The 14,644-nt window shown below is 33.3% G+C and overlaps 1 protein-coding gene across 1 annotated transcript; it reads left to right on the top strand.

Annotated features, from left to right (window-relative positions):
- Positions 1 to 8,192: 8,192 nt before the first annotated feature.
- LOC128993372 (isatin hydrolase-like) lies at positions 8,193 to 14,360 on the top strand. The gene is made up of 3 exons (XM_054417234.1): positions 8,193 to 8,505; positions 9,530 to 9,748; positions 11,281 to 14,360. Exons 1-3 carry the CDS (start codon positions 8,229 to 8,231, stop codon positions 11,610 to 11,612), a joined length of 828 nt encoding a protein of 275 aa, XP_054273209.1. The 5' UTR covers positions 8,193 to 8,228; the 3' UTR covers positions 11,613 to 14,360.
- Positions 14,361 to 14,644: the final 284 nt, after the last annotated feature.

The raw sequence follows: 14,644 nt of genomic DNA, 5'->3' as shown, positions 1-14,644 counted from the left end.
TTTATTTGGGAAGTGAAGTGAGGAATTGAAGACCGCATGCTATTGGTCTGCTGACTACATAGAGGAAGAAGCAAAGAATGCGCAACAGGAATGGGAATTTTTCAGAATCTCCATAGATCAAACCACGGTCACCGAAGGTGGCCGTGATCAAACAGTTTTAACCACGGACTTTACAGCGTATTAAATGTCTTCTTCACTTTATCCGCTCTCTCTAAAACATGGCTCTCCTAGACTGTAACTCCTAATGTACGTTCTAAAATATAATAAATCATATTATGTATCAAGACATCAAGTCAAGTAATGTATATATAAAAGACCTCTCCAACAAACTATAACAGAGTAGGTATGCATCCAATAGGCTCGAATTGGGGTCTCAGCAGACCACCAGCCCCCCCCCCCCCCCCCCGAAGAATATGTATATTTTTAGCGAAACAAACAAGAAAACGCAACAATAAAACAAACAATCAAACCTGTAAAATGTCATGTTATAGTATATTTCATCACTAGGGCCTAAAGTGACTCTTTTTGACCTGTCAATTCTGTATGGTTTATTTTCAATATTTTAATAAATTTATGTTCATAAATTTAAATCAATAAAGTGCAAATTAATGAGCTGATGACACCTGTCTGCCATGTTATTATCTTATGGGACGTCTGTCACTAAACAACACCACTTGCGACGTTGCCAATTCTACCAGGCCGCGGCCTGTAGTTAGAGGTGGCCGTGGGTTAAGTTTTAAGATCGAGGCGAAGTCGGCTTCGCCTCGACCTCGGGGTCGCAAAATGAGCGAGGGTTAAAAAGTATTTTTCCCGTGCGTTGAACCATACTTTTCGTCATATTGCATCATTAACTAATAAACAAAGCTAGAAAACTAAATAATTTTTATGTAGAGATAACCTTTCAAAACTAATTCCAGCTTGTTTTTAATTCTGCTAATGCTAATGCAGAATTGGACCCTCAAGTTGCTTCCCTTTAATCTGCAAGCTGCCTTGACTGAGCTCCAATATTGGCTTAAAAAGTGGAGGATAAAAGTCAACGAAAACAAGTCCAAACATATTGTTTTTACTCTGAGAACAGACTACAATCCTCCAGTAATGTAGCTTTAACAGAGGCAGACAGTGTAAAATATTTAGGCCTAACTCTTGACAAAAATTAAATTGGAAATCTCATATCTGGTGCAAGAGGCAGCAAATGGAATTAAAAATTCGTAAACTCAATTGGCTAAGGTCAATTCAAAATTATCATTGGCTAACAAAATTTTACTGTATAAAGTTATGATCAAACCAATTTGGACATACGGAATTCAACTTTGGGGGACCTCGAGCAAATCCAACACATTGAAATTCTTGCGAATGATTTCAGGCTAAGACGCTGAGAAGAATTATTGGTGCACCCTGGTTCGTACCCAACACTGAACACTACAATTAGGAATGACTTCAAAATTAAATCAGTGAAAGAAGAAATTACAGACCTTAGCGAAAAGTATCAAGAAAAATTAGAATATCATCCGAACAGTCTTGCTGTTAATCTGCTGGACAATAGTCATTGCATTACTAGGGTAAAAAGTGTTGTACATGTGCTGGACCTAAAGCTACAGATTTCTGTAAATATTTAAATGATTGATCCGATTTTTGGCAAGACTTATTGATGAACAGGTGCTTGCTTCCTGCCATTTTTTATGTTACCTCTTTTACTTATTGTTCTCATATTTTGTTTAAACAGATTTTAAAATAAATTCTGATTTAAAAAAATGCTAATGCAAATAAGCAGCTGTTTTGTAAGGGATTCAATCATTTCGTCTATTACGATTGTGTTACAGTACATTATCTATACTATCTATATCTATATCTATATCTATATCTATACTATTATATAAAAATCTAATGGTGTCTGTCTGTATGTGTATTACTAATAGGTGCAAAAACTACTGAACCAACTGGGCTTAAATTTTACAAAAATATAGTTACCATACCAAGGACCATTATAGGACTATTCACACTTCCATATACTGACCATGGGCTTTAATTGCCCCTTTGGCTTTAAAGGTTCTGAGGTGAGGATTTTAAAAGTAAATATTGATTGGTCTCCATGGCTGCAATGAGAATACTCACAATGTTTACATTTGCTTTGACATTTCAATGTAAACCAGAAAAACTGCCAAATTGCATATTTCACATTTTAAGACAGCTGATCCAATGAAATTTAATATAATATTTCATACAATTATGTGGTTGGTTTATTTAATCTAAAAATTTATCAAAGATCATTTATTCAAAAACTATGTCAATGATTATAGAAATAACAAAATATTCTAAACGCATTGCTGCATCACCTCAGGCTCTACTTTTGATTTTAAGGTGTCTTAAGTGTTATGAAAATAATGTTATTGATATTTTTTCATGGAAACAATAAGAAAATAACAATGTATAGATGTTTTATATGAATTTGGAGTCTACTTTAAGTAAATTCGAACTGCTTAACATGTGTAAGATTAACTTAACATAACTTTCACATCACATTGTTTTTTTTATATGTATATTTAGGTAAATTTAGTTATTGTGTTTTGCTACTATACCAATGCTTAAATTAAACTAAAGAATATCATCAATAACTAAATTGTATATCGTTGATTTAAATACTATTATTTTATCTTAACATAGTTTTCAGTTCACATTTACTTTATTTGATAAATTTATTATTTGTGTTTTGTCACATCACTGATTAAATTAAATGAAAGGAAAATATAATAAAACTAAGCAGTACACAGTGTTCTTTTGTTTCTAAAATCAATGAAATATCTGTTACCATGTTTACTTAATGGTAAGTGTGAAAATGTAAAGGCAATAGACGATGGAACTGTTTAAAAGAACTGGTATGATATTAAGTTGTTTGTTGATATTTTTGTAGAGTAGAATCAGAGATGCAATGAAACATATACTGTATTTGCTATTACATTTTTTTGTCCTTGGTCCTTGATGCTTTGATAATCATATTAGTTTTGTCTGCTGTCGTTAATACTAAAATTATTTGTTTAACATTTTTATAGTACAGATATAGTTTTTTAAATATTTCAAATTTTCAAAAGACTATTGATAAGGCACAATAATATTTCTAAAGATTATAACAGCTGACTTAGTTTTGCTAATGATTTATTGTGAGTGAAGAAACTGAAGATGGAAGGATTTGTGATTTAATATGAAAAAGAGTGAAATTTAAAAAATGTTCATTTAAATTAAAAAATTAGTATTTTTGCAACTTCAAAATAGAAATTTAAAATTTCAAAAATAAAGAAAAAAGGTATGCAACAAAGGGAGATGAAGGTAAATCATGTATGTGAAAGTTTTATTCGAAGATATGGTAAGTTTTTCTCATATCAGCCTACACAAGATTTAAAATTAATCAAACCCAAAATGGTGGTATCCACTACTTACCAGATTTAAAAATGACAACTTAAACGTTTCTATTAAGGCCATAAAAGTTGAATTTTGTTTCTAAAAGCATTGGTGGATGTGTAACTTTATTATATGCAACAGATGTAAAGATAAAAATGTTTCTTTTTTGGGTCCTCTTCACGTTGCAAAGCACGGGTACAACAGCTAGTACCATAGATAAAACAATGGGATGAGAAGTCTAATTATACCATCGATATGTGAGCAATCGACAAACCAATAAACCATCTAAAACCTTATAACTATAAATCATCGATCTCTATAAATCAATCGACAAATAAATTACAATCTATACGATAACTACAGTCGAAATTTACAACTGTTTACAACAGCTGATTTTTACTCCCTATAGACTAAATACCCCCCGCCACAGCAAACCTGCAGACGTAGCGAATTTCCATTAGCCTGATTGGATTTACACTCAAATGTCTACTTATCACATTTATTCCCTATTTAAATATAATTAGCTTAACGAGTACTTAAGTTTGCTGCAACAGCTAGGGAGGATAAATAACCCCGCCGCAGCAAACCTGCAGACTAAGCGAATTTCCATTTGACTGATTGGATTTACACTGAAATGTCTACTTAAAAATATAACATTTATTCCCGATTTAAATAGAATTAGTTTAACAAGTACTTAGGTTTGCTGCATCAGGGAGGGTAAAACAGTTTTTTTTTTTTGTAAAATGTTAATAGTTAGTAAGAAATAAAAACATTTTCCAAATTTGATCAAAATATGTTCATAAACAAGCAAACTACAACAGTTTACCGTACTTATTCTCCATAAGAATAACATGAGAATTTTAAATTTACAATTTTTTGGAATTTTCTCCGTAACCATTAGGCGCATAACAACGCTTCAATTTACTAAATTATTTGTTTTTTTAAGCTCTACAAAATGGTTTGGAAATAAATTGCTAAATTTTATGTTTTTTATTGGGTCAAAAATGGGAAAAACCTATTTTTACCCCATAAAACCCCCCGTAAACACCCGTTCCCATGGTCCGATCATGCTGGATCGCGAACTCGTTCGAATAAACGTAGGTTTACACGTTTGTACCAAATTTCATCAAAATCGGATCATTTTTGCTGAGCGAGTTATCGTGCTGACGGACACATATATATATATATATATATATATGAATTTTAACGGATGGTGTTTTTGGCCTCTAGGGACCTCAAAACGAAAAAAAAAATCGGTCCCGCGTCCAGGTCTTACCATGAGTACTACGGTAATAGCTTATTCCCTATATGGGAAATTCGCTAAAAAGAGTTTTTTTGTTGTAAATTGTTAATACTGTAGTTTAGTAAGAAATGAATGTCAATGTATATTCCAAATTTGATCAAAATATGTCCATAAACAAGCAAACTACAACAGTTGACTTATTCTCCATAAGAATAACATGGGAATTTAAAATTTAGTATGGCGTAAAATATCGTACATCACTCGTCCAAAATGTGTTTACCGGACTCGTAAGGAAATCCCATACTCGACTTCGTCTCGCACGGGAACAACCACACTCGTCCGGTAAACACCTATTTTCAGGACTAATTTTGTTTATTTGGGACTGTTGTTTCCCTCAAGGTTAATCAACTGAGTACAGTAAAACAAATTATATGTCCTGCCTTGACTCTAAAGCTGGGTTTTCCTAGGCGTGGAAGCGGAGAGAGGAACGCGGAGAGCGGAAAAGAGATTAACATGGTGTTCCGCTCCGCTTCTAGGAAAACTAACATTAAATTACTGTACCTAAAGCAAGTGGAGTCCACTCTCCGCATTCCTCTCTCCACTCTCCACTTCCGTGCCTAGGAAAACTTGGCTTTTAAACTGCTCTGAAAGAAAACTGTACGTATGTATTTACAATATTTAAGAAAAATTCAACCATATGCGTTTTCCGCTCTCTGCAGTGTGGTGATGGAAATTGTATCGTTACAATTCATGAAATCTATCTATATATCTAATTCCGTAAGCCCAAAATTTTACAATGAAATTGTGAGCGAACGGGAGGCTGTAGAATGCTGGGAGAGGTCTCATTTTAAAGGTCTGGGCATGAAATTTTGGGGAAAAATATTCATTTTTCTTAATTATGCACCAAAAGGTTGTTACGGAATAATATAATTCACATTTAAATAGCATGGGAATCTAATTTAATGTCTTTTTATTTAGTGTAAACACAGATGAGATTAAAAAAATTATAACCACACCTGAATGTGCATTATTTTGTTATTGTAAAATTAAAATTGTTAGTGATGTACAAATATACAAATACAAAGTGAACATTTGATAAAATCTTTTGAACAAACAATTTGATACTTTTAAACTTAATACTGTACAATGTATTGTTTTTTGCAAAGTAATAATGTAGACCAACACACAGAGGTACCTATTGTTCCTCGAAATGAGAACATTAATAGAAGAAGAATAAATGAGCATTGGATGAACATGAAGTAATTCCTGTGTATAGATTACCACTTTGATTTGGTGAAATTGTGGTGCAAGGCCGAACCTTCACAAAAGTTGGCATTTATTTGAAAAACCCAGGTTTACCTTGGGTTTACCCATGGTCAACTTAACTTAATGTTGCGTTCAGCCGGGTAAAGCGGCCAGATGATGTTAAAATAGTACTGGAACCAAATAAAGACCAAGGAATCAACCAAAAAGGATACTATACAACAAATGTTGTTTTCAGAGATATTTTGTTATAGTAGCATTTTACAATTACAATTTGGATGATGACATTATCTCTTATGTGTTTTTCTAAGTGAATTTGCCTATATTCAAAGAAAACTCTATATAGATATAAATAATAGTAGTGAAGATTATTATTAGAAAATGTTACTTAGTTGTATTATGATTAGAAAGTTTATGTTATAAATACACATCATGTCCTTTGGAATTTTTATTTTAAACAGAACAGACATCAAAATGCATTTTGCAGGTATGTAATTAGTACTATACATATCAACGGCTCACAGTTATAAACAAAAATGTTAAACGATAATTCAAGGTAGGGTAACCCCTTGGGGGGGTAACCCATGAGGCTAATAATTTGTAGAAAATATATACTAGAATATATATAGGGGCTATTGCCCCTGCAAGCCACTAGTGAGATCTAAGTTGCTATATTTTTGGCCCAGTCCTGATTTAAAGTTTCAAAAAATTAGATACAAAACTTTGTTTTAATTTGTCTGTTAGATAAAAGTTTGATTCTAGCGCTCGTTTTCAAAGTTGAGAGCTACGAGTACTAGTAGTTCTGTTATTTTGCTAGCTTCAGCTTGAGTGCCAGCTGTTGTAGCTAGCTGGGAAAGTTGCCACCGCAGTGTCGCACAACGTCAACGCCAAGGAAGGAGCGCTAGCCCCTAGCGCTATCGTAGCATAGGCTAACCAACACAAGCAGACCTCTCATCCCATTGTAAATTTTGAAGTTTTTTCAAGTCTAGTTCATGTCCAGTTACACTGATCGCTTGTGCCAACAAAATTTTGTTTCTTTTTTTTGAGGGCTAATTTCACATTGAAATCTGTGATAGAATTAATTTATGATCTTCTATTGCTCCGAGTTAAGTTGAAAATATCTATTTTTATGTGATAATCATTAACTATCACTTGTAATTTTTTCAAGCGAATCCTGTAGGCCTACATAACTTCGTAATTGGTTTTTCCAATACAATATGAACTCGTGCATAAAAAAGTGAAACAAACATTTATTAAAAAAACGTCTTTTGATATGTACCGTTATTTCAACCAAAGTCCTTTATTTCCTTATCAAAATAATTCACACGGATAATTGTAAAAAAAATTCATAGAACTTCTGGACAAACAATATTGTCCGTAATTATTTCTTGGCCAGAAGTAACATACTGGTCCTTTTGCAGCTTTACTAAAAACCTTTACTCTGTCAAATGACCGCGGATGATACTGGTTTAGGGTTGCGTTCCCTATATTCACTGTGTGCGCCATCTCTTCGAGCACAGCCACCTCCAGTTAGACGTAATAAATTGTGTTTGTAACAAGACAAGTGTCCCTAGTGAAAATATGACATCAGCTAATTTTTGAATTATATAAAAATAATAATAATAATGATTTCAACTGACATCAACTTACCATCAGCTGTTTTTTGACTGATATCAGTTGATGTCCACTGATCACTCTAAATTATATCAATTGAGTTAAGTGAAGGTTTACGGACATCACTGAAGGTTCACTGACATCAGCTGATGTCAACTGATACCATGAATGCGATCAGTTATACATAGATTATGCATACGTATTTGCATTAGTATAATGCAATGCAAATATCCATGCATAATCTGTCTATAGATTCTATCATGTTGAAGCTACATTTTATTTGTGGAAAATAACAGAAAAAGTGGTCAATTTTTCATTAGCTTTGTCATCCATAAAAAAGTATAGTAAAAGACATAACTTATATTTGAATGTGTAATTTGTTTTAAAGTGTCAAAGTTGTTGACATTCTATAAAAAATATAGTTCATCATTTTTTGGTACTGTATTTTAGTACCTAGCTAAAACAACTGTACAACTTCTATCCAACATTATGAAACAATTTAACCTGCATTTATTTTATATACTTCTAAGTTCTAATTCTTGTCACCAGTTGAACTATCAAGACGAAGATAGTGTATGAGTCATTCTTATCTAGTCAAACCTGCAATTAAGTTAAGCCCAAGGTAAACAGATTACCGGTATTTACATAACCAAAGGATTATTTTCAAGCTAATAATACTGTTTAACACCATAACATTGTTTTTGCTGTAACTAACATGCGTTTCCTGGGTGTTGTGTTTATTATACAAGCGTGTTCGGCTTTGAACAGGACAGTTGATCTCAGTCATGGTTTTGATGAGAAAACCATCTACTGGTTCGGAATGCCAGAGTTCAACTTGTCAGAAGTAGTCCATGAAGAGGATCCCTTCTATATGTTGGCAAAGAAGTTTGCTGCAGCTGAACATGGTGGAACCCACCTAGATGCACCCTTCCACTTCAATCCCAGTGGATGGAAAGTGGGGGATATTCCTCTGGATAGACTCATTGTATCAGGTTAAGCTTTATAGATTTAAGATATTTTGTCTTGTGAATTTAATTCAAGTATTTATTAGTCAATAATTAGTCAACTTACAATGGATAGACCCAGAGTCCTTGTAACCTAGACGTTCTAACTCGTAAAACAATTATAAAGCTACAAAGAAAGTTTCTAATCTCACAGTTCACTAGATATTTAAATTACAATCAATATGGTGTTGGAAAAAAATATTTTGAGATAATAATTAACTCTTCAGCGGCTGTTTGAAATTTACAAAATTAACATGCTCTTATAAAGGGCAAATCCAAGAAGGCCGTTAGCTTCAATGGACCCCTTAGAAAATAATCTGCTCGGTCCCGAAATGACGATGACAGCTGGCTAGACAGGAATACGTTGCTTTCGGCCTCCAATAAACGTTTGTAAGACAGCTAAAAATTACATCGTAGTGTGGTGAAAAACATTGTAGTTAGCCACTAGTCTCAAAGGACTCTTAAGTGTGTTATAATTACAGTATTTGAGGAATGTAGTGAAAAAGACGTTTTCACAGTACTGCGAGCCCTGGATTCTAATCCCTTCTTCAGGTGAAAGTGAAAAGTGCCTGAAAGAATGGAAATCCTTTACTAGTGTTTCTCTTCTGATGATAGAACCATATTTCAGATTTGTAATTTTCATAATTAGTATAAAACCTCCCATTGCTGTAAGAGTTACGGTCCAAAAGCTATTGCAACTTTTGTTATTTTGCCTTCAAAATATCAGGTACAAATCAACAAAAGCCATGCAAATGAGTCCAGCTGTTCTTGATTTATAACTGGTAGAACAAACTTGACTTTTACACTTGTTCCGTCTACAATATTGGTTAGACAATTTTCTTCATTTCAAACTAATAAAAACAGAGTGGTGAAAAACTATTTCGGTTAGACAAAATTTAATTATTCAACTTTGGCTTATAGACAGACACGGCCATTAGCAATATTCAGTAATTGCTTGGACAAATCTTCAATGGTTTTTTTTAATTGTCACTGAAATAATAACTATTTTCAGGTGTGATGATTGATATGGGGGCTGCTGCAGCTAAAGATCCCGACACCGAGGTTAAGGTTAAAGATTTAGTTGACTGGGAACAAAACTACGGCCCTTTACCAGATCCTGTTGCAATAATTTTCAATTTTGGTTGGGCTAAAAAATACTCAAACAAAACGGAATATTTTGGTATGGTGGCTGATAATGAATCGGATATCCATTTTCCAGGAGTTTCAAAAGGTAAGAGTTAACTATTTTAGTATAGGTAGTTAATCATTCCAAAAATAAAATGTTACATTGTAGTAGGTACAAATTTATCCCAATACTCAATGGCAAGACATGGCTGCAGAATTTTTAATAAACCAGACACTAGATTAATAATTTTATGATTTTATTGGCTATGGACCATAGTCAGCCTTAATTTTTTCAAGACAATTACTTTAAATCGGTTTTCCTGGATTATATTATTTAAGCTACTTTGCATTACATTTGGAAAACACTGTCAGCATCAATGTGTTAACTTCCTAAAACGTCTTTTACCATTATATTTAACTATTTATTCAAATTATTAAAAGTATTTTTAAATACCTTACGTAAACAAAGTAAAATTCAGAAATTTTTTTGCAAAACACACTTAGTTGTAAGGAAGCATAAAACACTCACCAAAACAGTCTTCTGATTTTCTATAGAACAAGTAATAAACTAACTAATTATACAAAAAATTTTACTGTTATATCAATCAACCATGTAAAATTAGAAAGGAGCTGGTAAAATGTAAATTGCACTAATTCGTTAAGGACTCTTTTTCTCTTCTGTCAAGGATGAGGTTCTTTAGCCTTGGCCATCTCTGTAAAAATCCCATAATGATCAAGGACGGCCAGGATCAATCAGAAAGAGTCTTATATTTTTCAGGACCACTTAACCACAGTTTAGTGTTCTGTGCAGCTAACTTTCAGATTAATAAGTGAATTTGGAATGGCTCTCAGCTCAGTCAATTACTGGCAATAAACTGTGCTAAGACCAGCTGATTACTAGGATCTATTATATTATTAAAGTGATACAATCAAATTTTATGTAAACGGTTAAGGTCATTTACCAAATAAAAATATAGGCATATGGCACATCAAAATGAAGCTTAGAGTGTGTAGATTTGCCGAAAAGTATTGATATGGACGAATGTCCTAAGGGCTCTGCCCCACAGGCTAATTTCCAAAGGGCTACCCCTGGCATATTTCCAAAGTTCAAATGATGTAATTCAATTTAGTTCATGAAACAGCTGGTCAGTGCAATGAATTGGTGTTTGTTTATTTACTAGAAAAATGAAGATTGAGGAGGGTTACGTTTGGTTTTAAAGAAAGGTTGTATTAAGTTTTGTTTAAGTATTGCTCAAAGTTTTTATTTTGTAATTTATATAGTAAGCTACATGGAAAGAGGCTTTACTAAAATTGAAGAATTATGGTAAAACATGTCATTCATGAAGCAGCAATATGAAGAAATTGATGCTAAGGTATGTGTCCGTATGGAGGTATGTTCTTTTGGATCTATTAACATCGAAAGTAAGGGGTTTGAAAGTAAGATTACACTTTTAAATCAGTTTATATTTTTAAACTAAGTCATAGAGTTGCTGTATTTTAAAACACACATCAGCACCACTTGAATAGCTCTCTAGGTCACATTTTCTTCCCGTTGCAAAGCACGGGTATAGCAGCTTGTACCTATTTAAAAGTCCAATCAAGAATAGCTAGGTCCATTTACTCCATCTTGTTTTGCAGATGCAGCCAAGTGGATGGTGGATTCAGGTAAAGTAGTTGGAGTAGGAGTGGACACTCCTAGCATTGACAGGGGTGCCAACCCTGAGTTTATAGCACACCAGGTGCTCACTGCTGCCAACATCTACCTGATGGAGAACCTAGCACTAGCGGACGCAGGTCTACCACCACGAGGCTTTCAGTTGATTGTCATGCCGATGAAGATTATGAACGGAACAGGAGCTCCACTCAGGATCGTGGCTCATCAAGTCTCCTCTGCAACATTCTTCTTTTCTCGAATCCTTGGCTGGTTTCTATCCATTGGGCTGATGATAAGGAGCGTTTTTACACAGTAAAGGTGTAAAAGATTCATACAACCTTAGTTAAACTATAGAAAAGTTTTTAGAATAGAATATACAGAATCTATTTAATGGCTGTTAATTCGTAGTGTTCATTGGTTCACACCAAACATTTTGTAGTTTTATGAATCACAGCATTGACTACTGGATATTATAAAGTAGACATCTCATCTATAGACCAGCTGTCACAATTTTTTCGTACCTCTGGCCAAAAACCATTTTGGTCTGTGGTACAAACGCTATTTCAACACTGTCCCCACACTGGTGTCCTCTATTACCATTATTTACCACAATAATAGTGCACACTAACAGTCAAAAAACTACAAATCTAAGGTTATGTGAAGAAATAATTTGAAGAATCAGCAAAAATAATAATAAATAGTTGCTAGGCAGCGGTGACAATAAAACAAGTATTTTCAATGCTATGGATACTGATTTTGTATTAAATATGCAGCAGATTTTAGGCCCTAGGGATGTAGAATGCTCGGTCCCCAAGTAACGATGACAGTTGGTATAGACAACAATACCTACATATCATTCGGCCTCCAAAAAACTTTTGTAAAACGGCTAGTGTGTTGTGAAAAAGAACATTCACAACACACTATTTATTGTAAGCTATAGAAACTGGCTCACACAACAAAATTTGTACATAAAATACATAAAATTCGTACATAAAAATATGTCTAATACCACTTTTAATGTGAGTCAACAGTGTAAGTGTAAATATATTATTACAAGTGTTATTAGACATATTTTTAAGTACCGTACTTGTTTGCTGTTATTGTGTGAGGTTGAAATTTTATGATTCAAACCTTCCATGTTAAATTTGAAACCACTTTTTAAAAAGTGATTTTATTTTTTATTGTTACTCGATCATAGCATTATTTTCACAGCTATCTTTGATGATCCTGTACAACTTTCAAAAGTTAATACATTATCGGAACTCATCCAGACTGTGGCCATCAGGCCGTTTCATTTGATGGCTTTGTGGAGCTCACGCCAAAGGTATGAATAGTTTTTACGTTAAGCCATTTGACGAAGACGCTGTAAACGAGTAAACGCGTCACGTCGTTGTGGACCACGGGACCAAGATCAGAACTACGGCGATCTGATGGCCGATTCGTCAGCGGGGAACTACGGAAGAGACAACATGGCTGAGTAGATTCACAGGTTATGATTTATGGCATGTGTTATGATTTATGGTTGTTAAATCATAAGTTATTCAAAATTTTGCATATATTTATTTCAGGGTCAAAAATTTATAGCGTCCATTTTAACCCTTTGAGTGCCGACGTCCGGGGAACCGGTCGTTTTTAAAATGAGCCAAAAGTGCCAACGTCCGGCTGACCGGACGTTTCGTAATGATCGAACAGTTGTCATAACAACCGAATGGATACTCGGATTCTTTTAACCCATATATTAACATTGAGTCGAAAGTTACTAGATGCGATACATCGATTTTCGTTGGTCGAAATATCAAAAATTCGATTTTTACGAAATTTTAACCTAAAAATCGCCAGATCGCGCTCGGCATTTTTAGCGTGACCCTCGGGAAAAATCATCGGCATTTTTTGAGCGTTACTTTTATTTCTCGTCTGGCACTCTAAGGGTTAACTTCAGTGTCAGCATTTAGATATCAATATTACCTTAATTAGTCCTTCATGTTGAGTTTGGTCAACTTTGGTCGGTTAGTTAATGATGAAACGAGGGAATAAAATACATAAAATACTTTTGATGTCAAAAGGAAAAATATTAAAACATTAACACTTCAAACTGTGAACATATTAGAACAACAACATAATCAAGCAGCTGATATATAAAAAGATACATTAAAAAGATATTTGATTATATAACACGAGCAAAACAATACTATATAAAATCCTCAACAGTTAATATATAGATTAAAAGGTAATAATTCCACAGTAATAATGATTTAATTAATGTTTGCATTCATCAAAGCTGGCTTCTTGGGCCCGTGATTCGTGGTAAGCTGCTGCCTCTAATTAAATTTATGGTTCCATGTCCATGCCAGATTTCCAACATGAATGGTAATGTCATCACATCCATCAAACGACCATAAAACTTAAAGCAACAGAATGAATTGCTAACCAAACATCTTAAACACCATTCTTTAGCTAACAAAAAGTATCCAGTAGTTCCATGTGAAGGAGATAAAACAAATAAAATATGTAAAAATTAAAGTATGTTTATTTATGTGTTAGCTGTAAATTTATTAGAAAAAAAAATAGTTGTGAGTACCTATGTAAGTCTTGAATAAGTTGGTTGTTCAAAATTAATAGTTTAAATTATTTTGCTAATAAAACTCATGTTCTTTTCATTACATTTATTTTGAAACCAATAAACCAGCTGATCATATTTATGTGTTAGCTGTAAATTTATTAGAAAAAAAATAGTTGTGAGTACCTATGTAAGTCTTGAATAAGTTGGTGTAAGCTATTTTTTCAAAACATAACGACCATAAAACTTAAAGCAACAGAATGAATTGCTAACCAAACATCTTAAACACCATTCTTTAGCTAACAAAAAGTATCCAGTAGTTCCATGTGAAGGAGATAAAACAAATAAAATATGTAAAAATTAAAGTATGTTTATTTATGTGTTAGCTGTAAATTTATTAGAAAAAAAAATAGTTGTGAGTACCTATGTAAGTCTTGAATAAGTTGGTTGTTCAAAATTAATAGTTTAAATTATTTTGCTAATAAAACTCATGTTCTTTTCATTACATTTATTTTGAAACCAATAAACCAGCTGATCATATTTATGTGTTAGCTGTAAATTTATTAGAAAAAAAAATAGTTGTGAGTACCTATGTAAGTCTTGAATAAGTTGGTGTAAGCTATTTTTTCAAAACATATTGTAATGACTAGTGCACCTGTTGCTCGAATTTGAGCAATTGCAAGAATTAACGTTTTATTTCAAAACGAATAACAGTCATAATTTCCGATGACTTAAGAGAGTCAACTCAAAGATAATATAATCAATCACTCCACTCCAGTTATCGAAACTGA

The sequence above is a fragment of the Macrosteles quadrilineatus genome, unplaced genomic scaffold (assembly GCF_028750875.1).
Source record: "Macrosteles quadrilineatus isolate MER2022 unplaced genomic scaffold, UCM_ALF_1.0 Scaffold_4__1_contigs__length_99947679, whole genome shotgun sequence".
NCBI classification, from domain to species: domain Eukaryota; kingdom Metazoa; phylum Arthropoda; class Insecta; order Hemiptera; family Cicadellidae; genus Macrosteles; species Macrosteles quadrilineatus.
Note: the sequence above shows the minus strand (reverse complement) of the source record. Positions and strands in the feature narration are given on the sequence as shown.

What these genes read in the sequence shown, in the direction of transcription:
- LOC128993372 (XM_054417234.1), top strand. Translation starts at nt 8,229, where the DNA reads ATGCGTTTCCTGGGTGTTGTGTTTATTATACAAGCGTGTTCGGCTTTG. An exon ending in GGATAGACTCATTGTATCAG is followed by an intron (nt 8,506 to 9,529) that starts GTTAAGCTTTAT and finishes AACTATTTTCAG; the next exon opens with GTGTGATGATTGATATGGGG. An exon ending in TTTTCCAGGAGTTTCAAAAG is followed by an intron (nt 9,749 to 11,280) that starts GTAAGAGTTAAC and finishes CTTGTTTTGCAG; the next exon opens with ATGCAGCCAAGTGGATGGTG.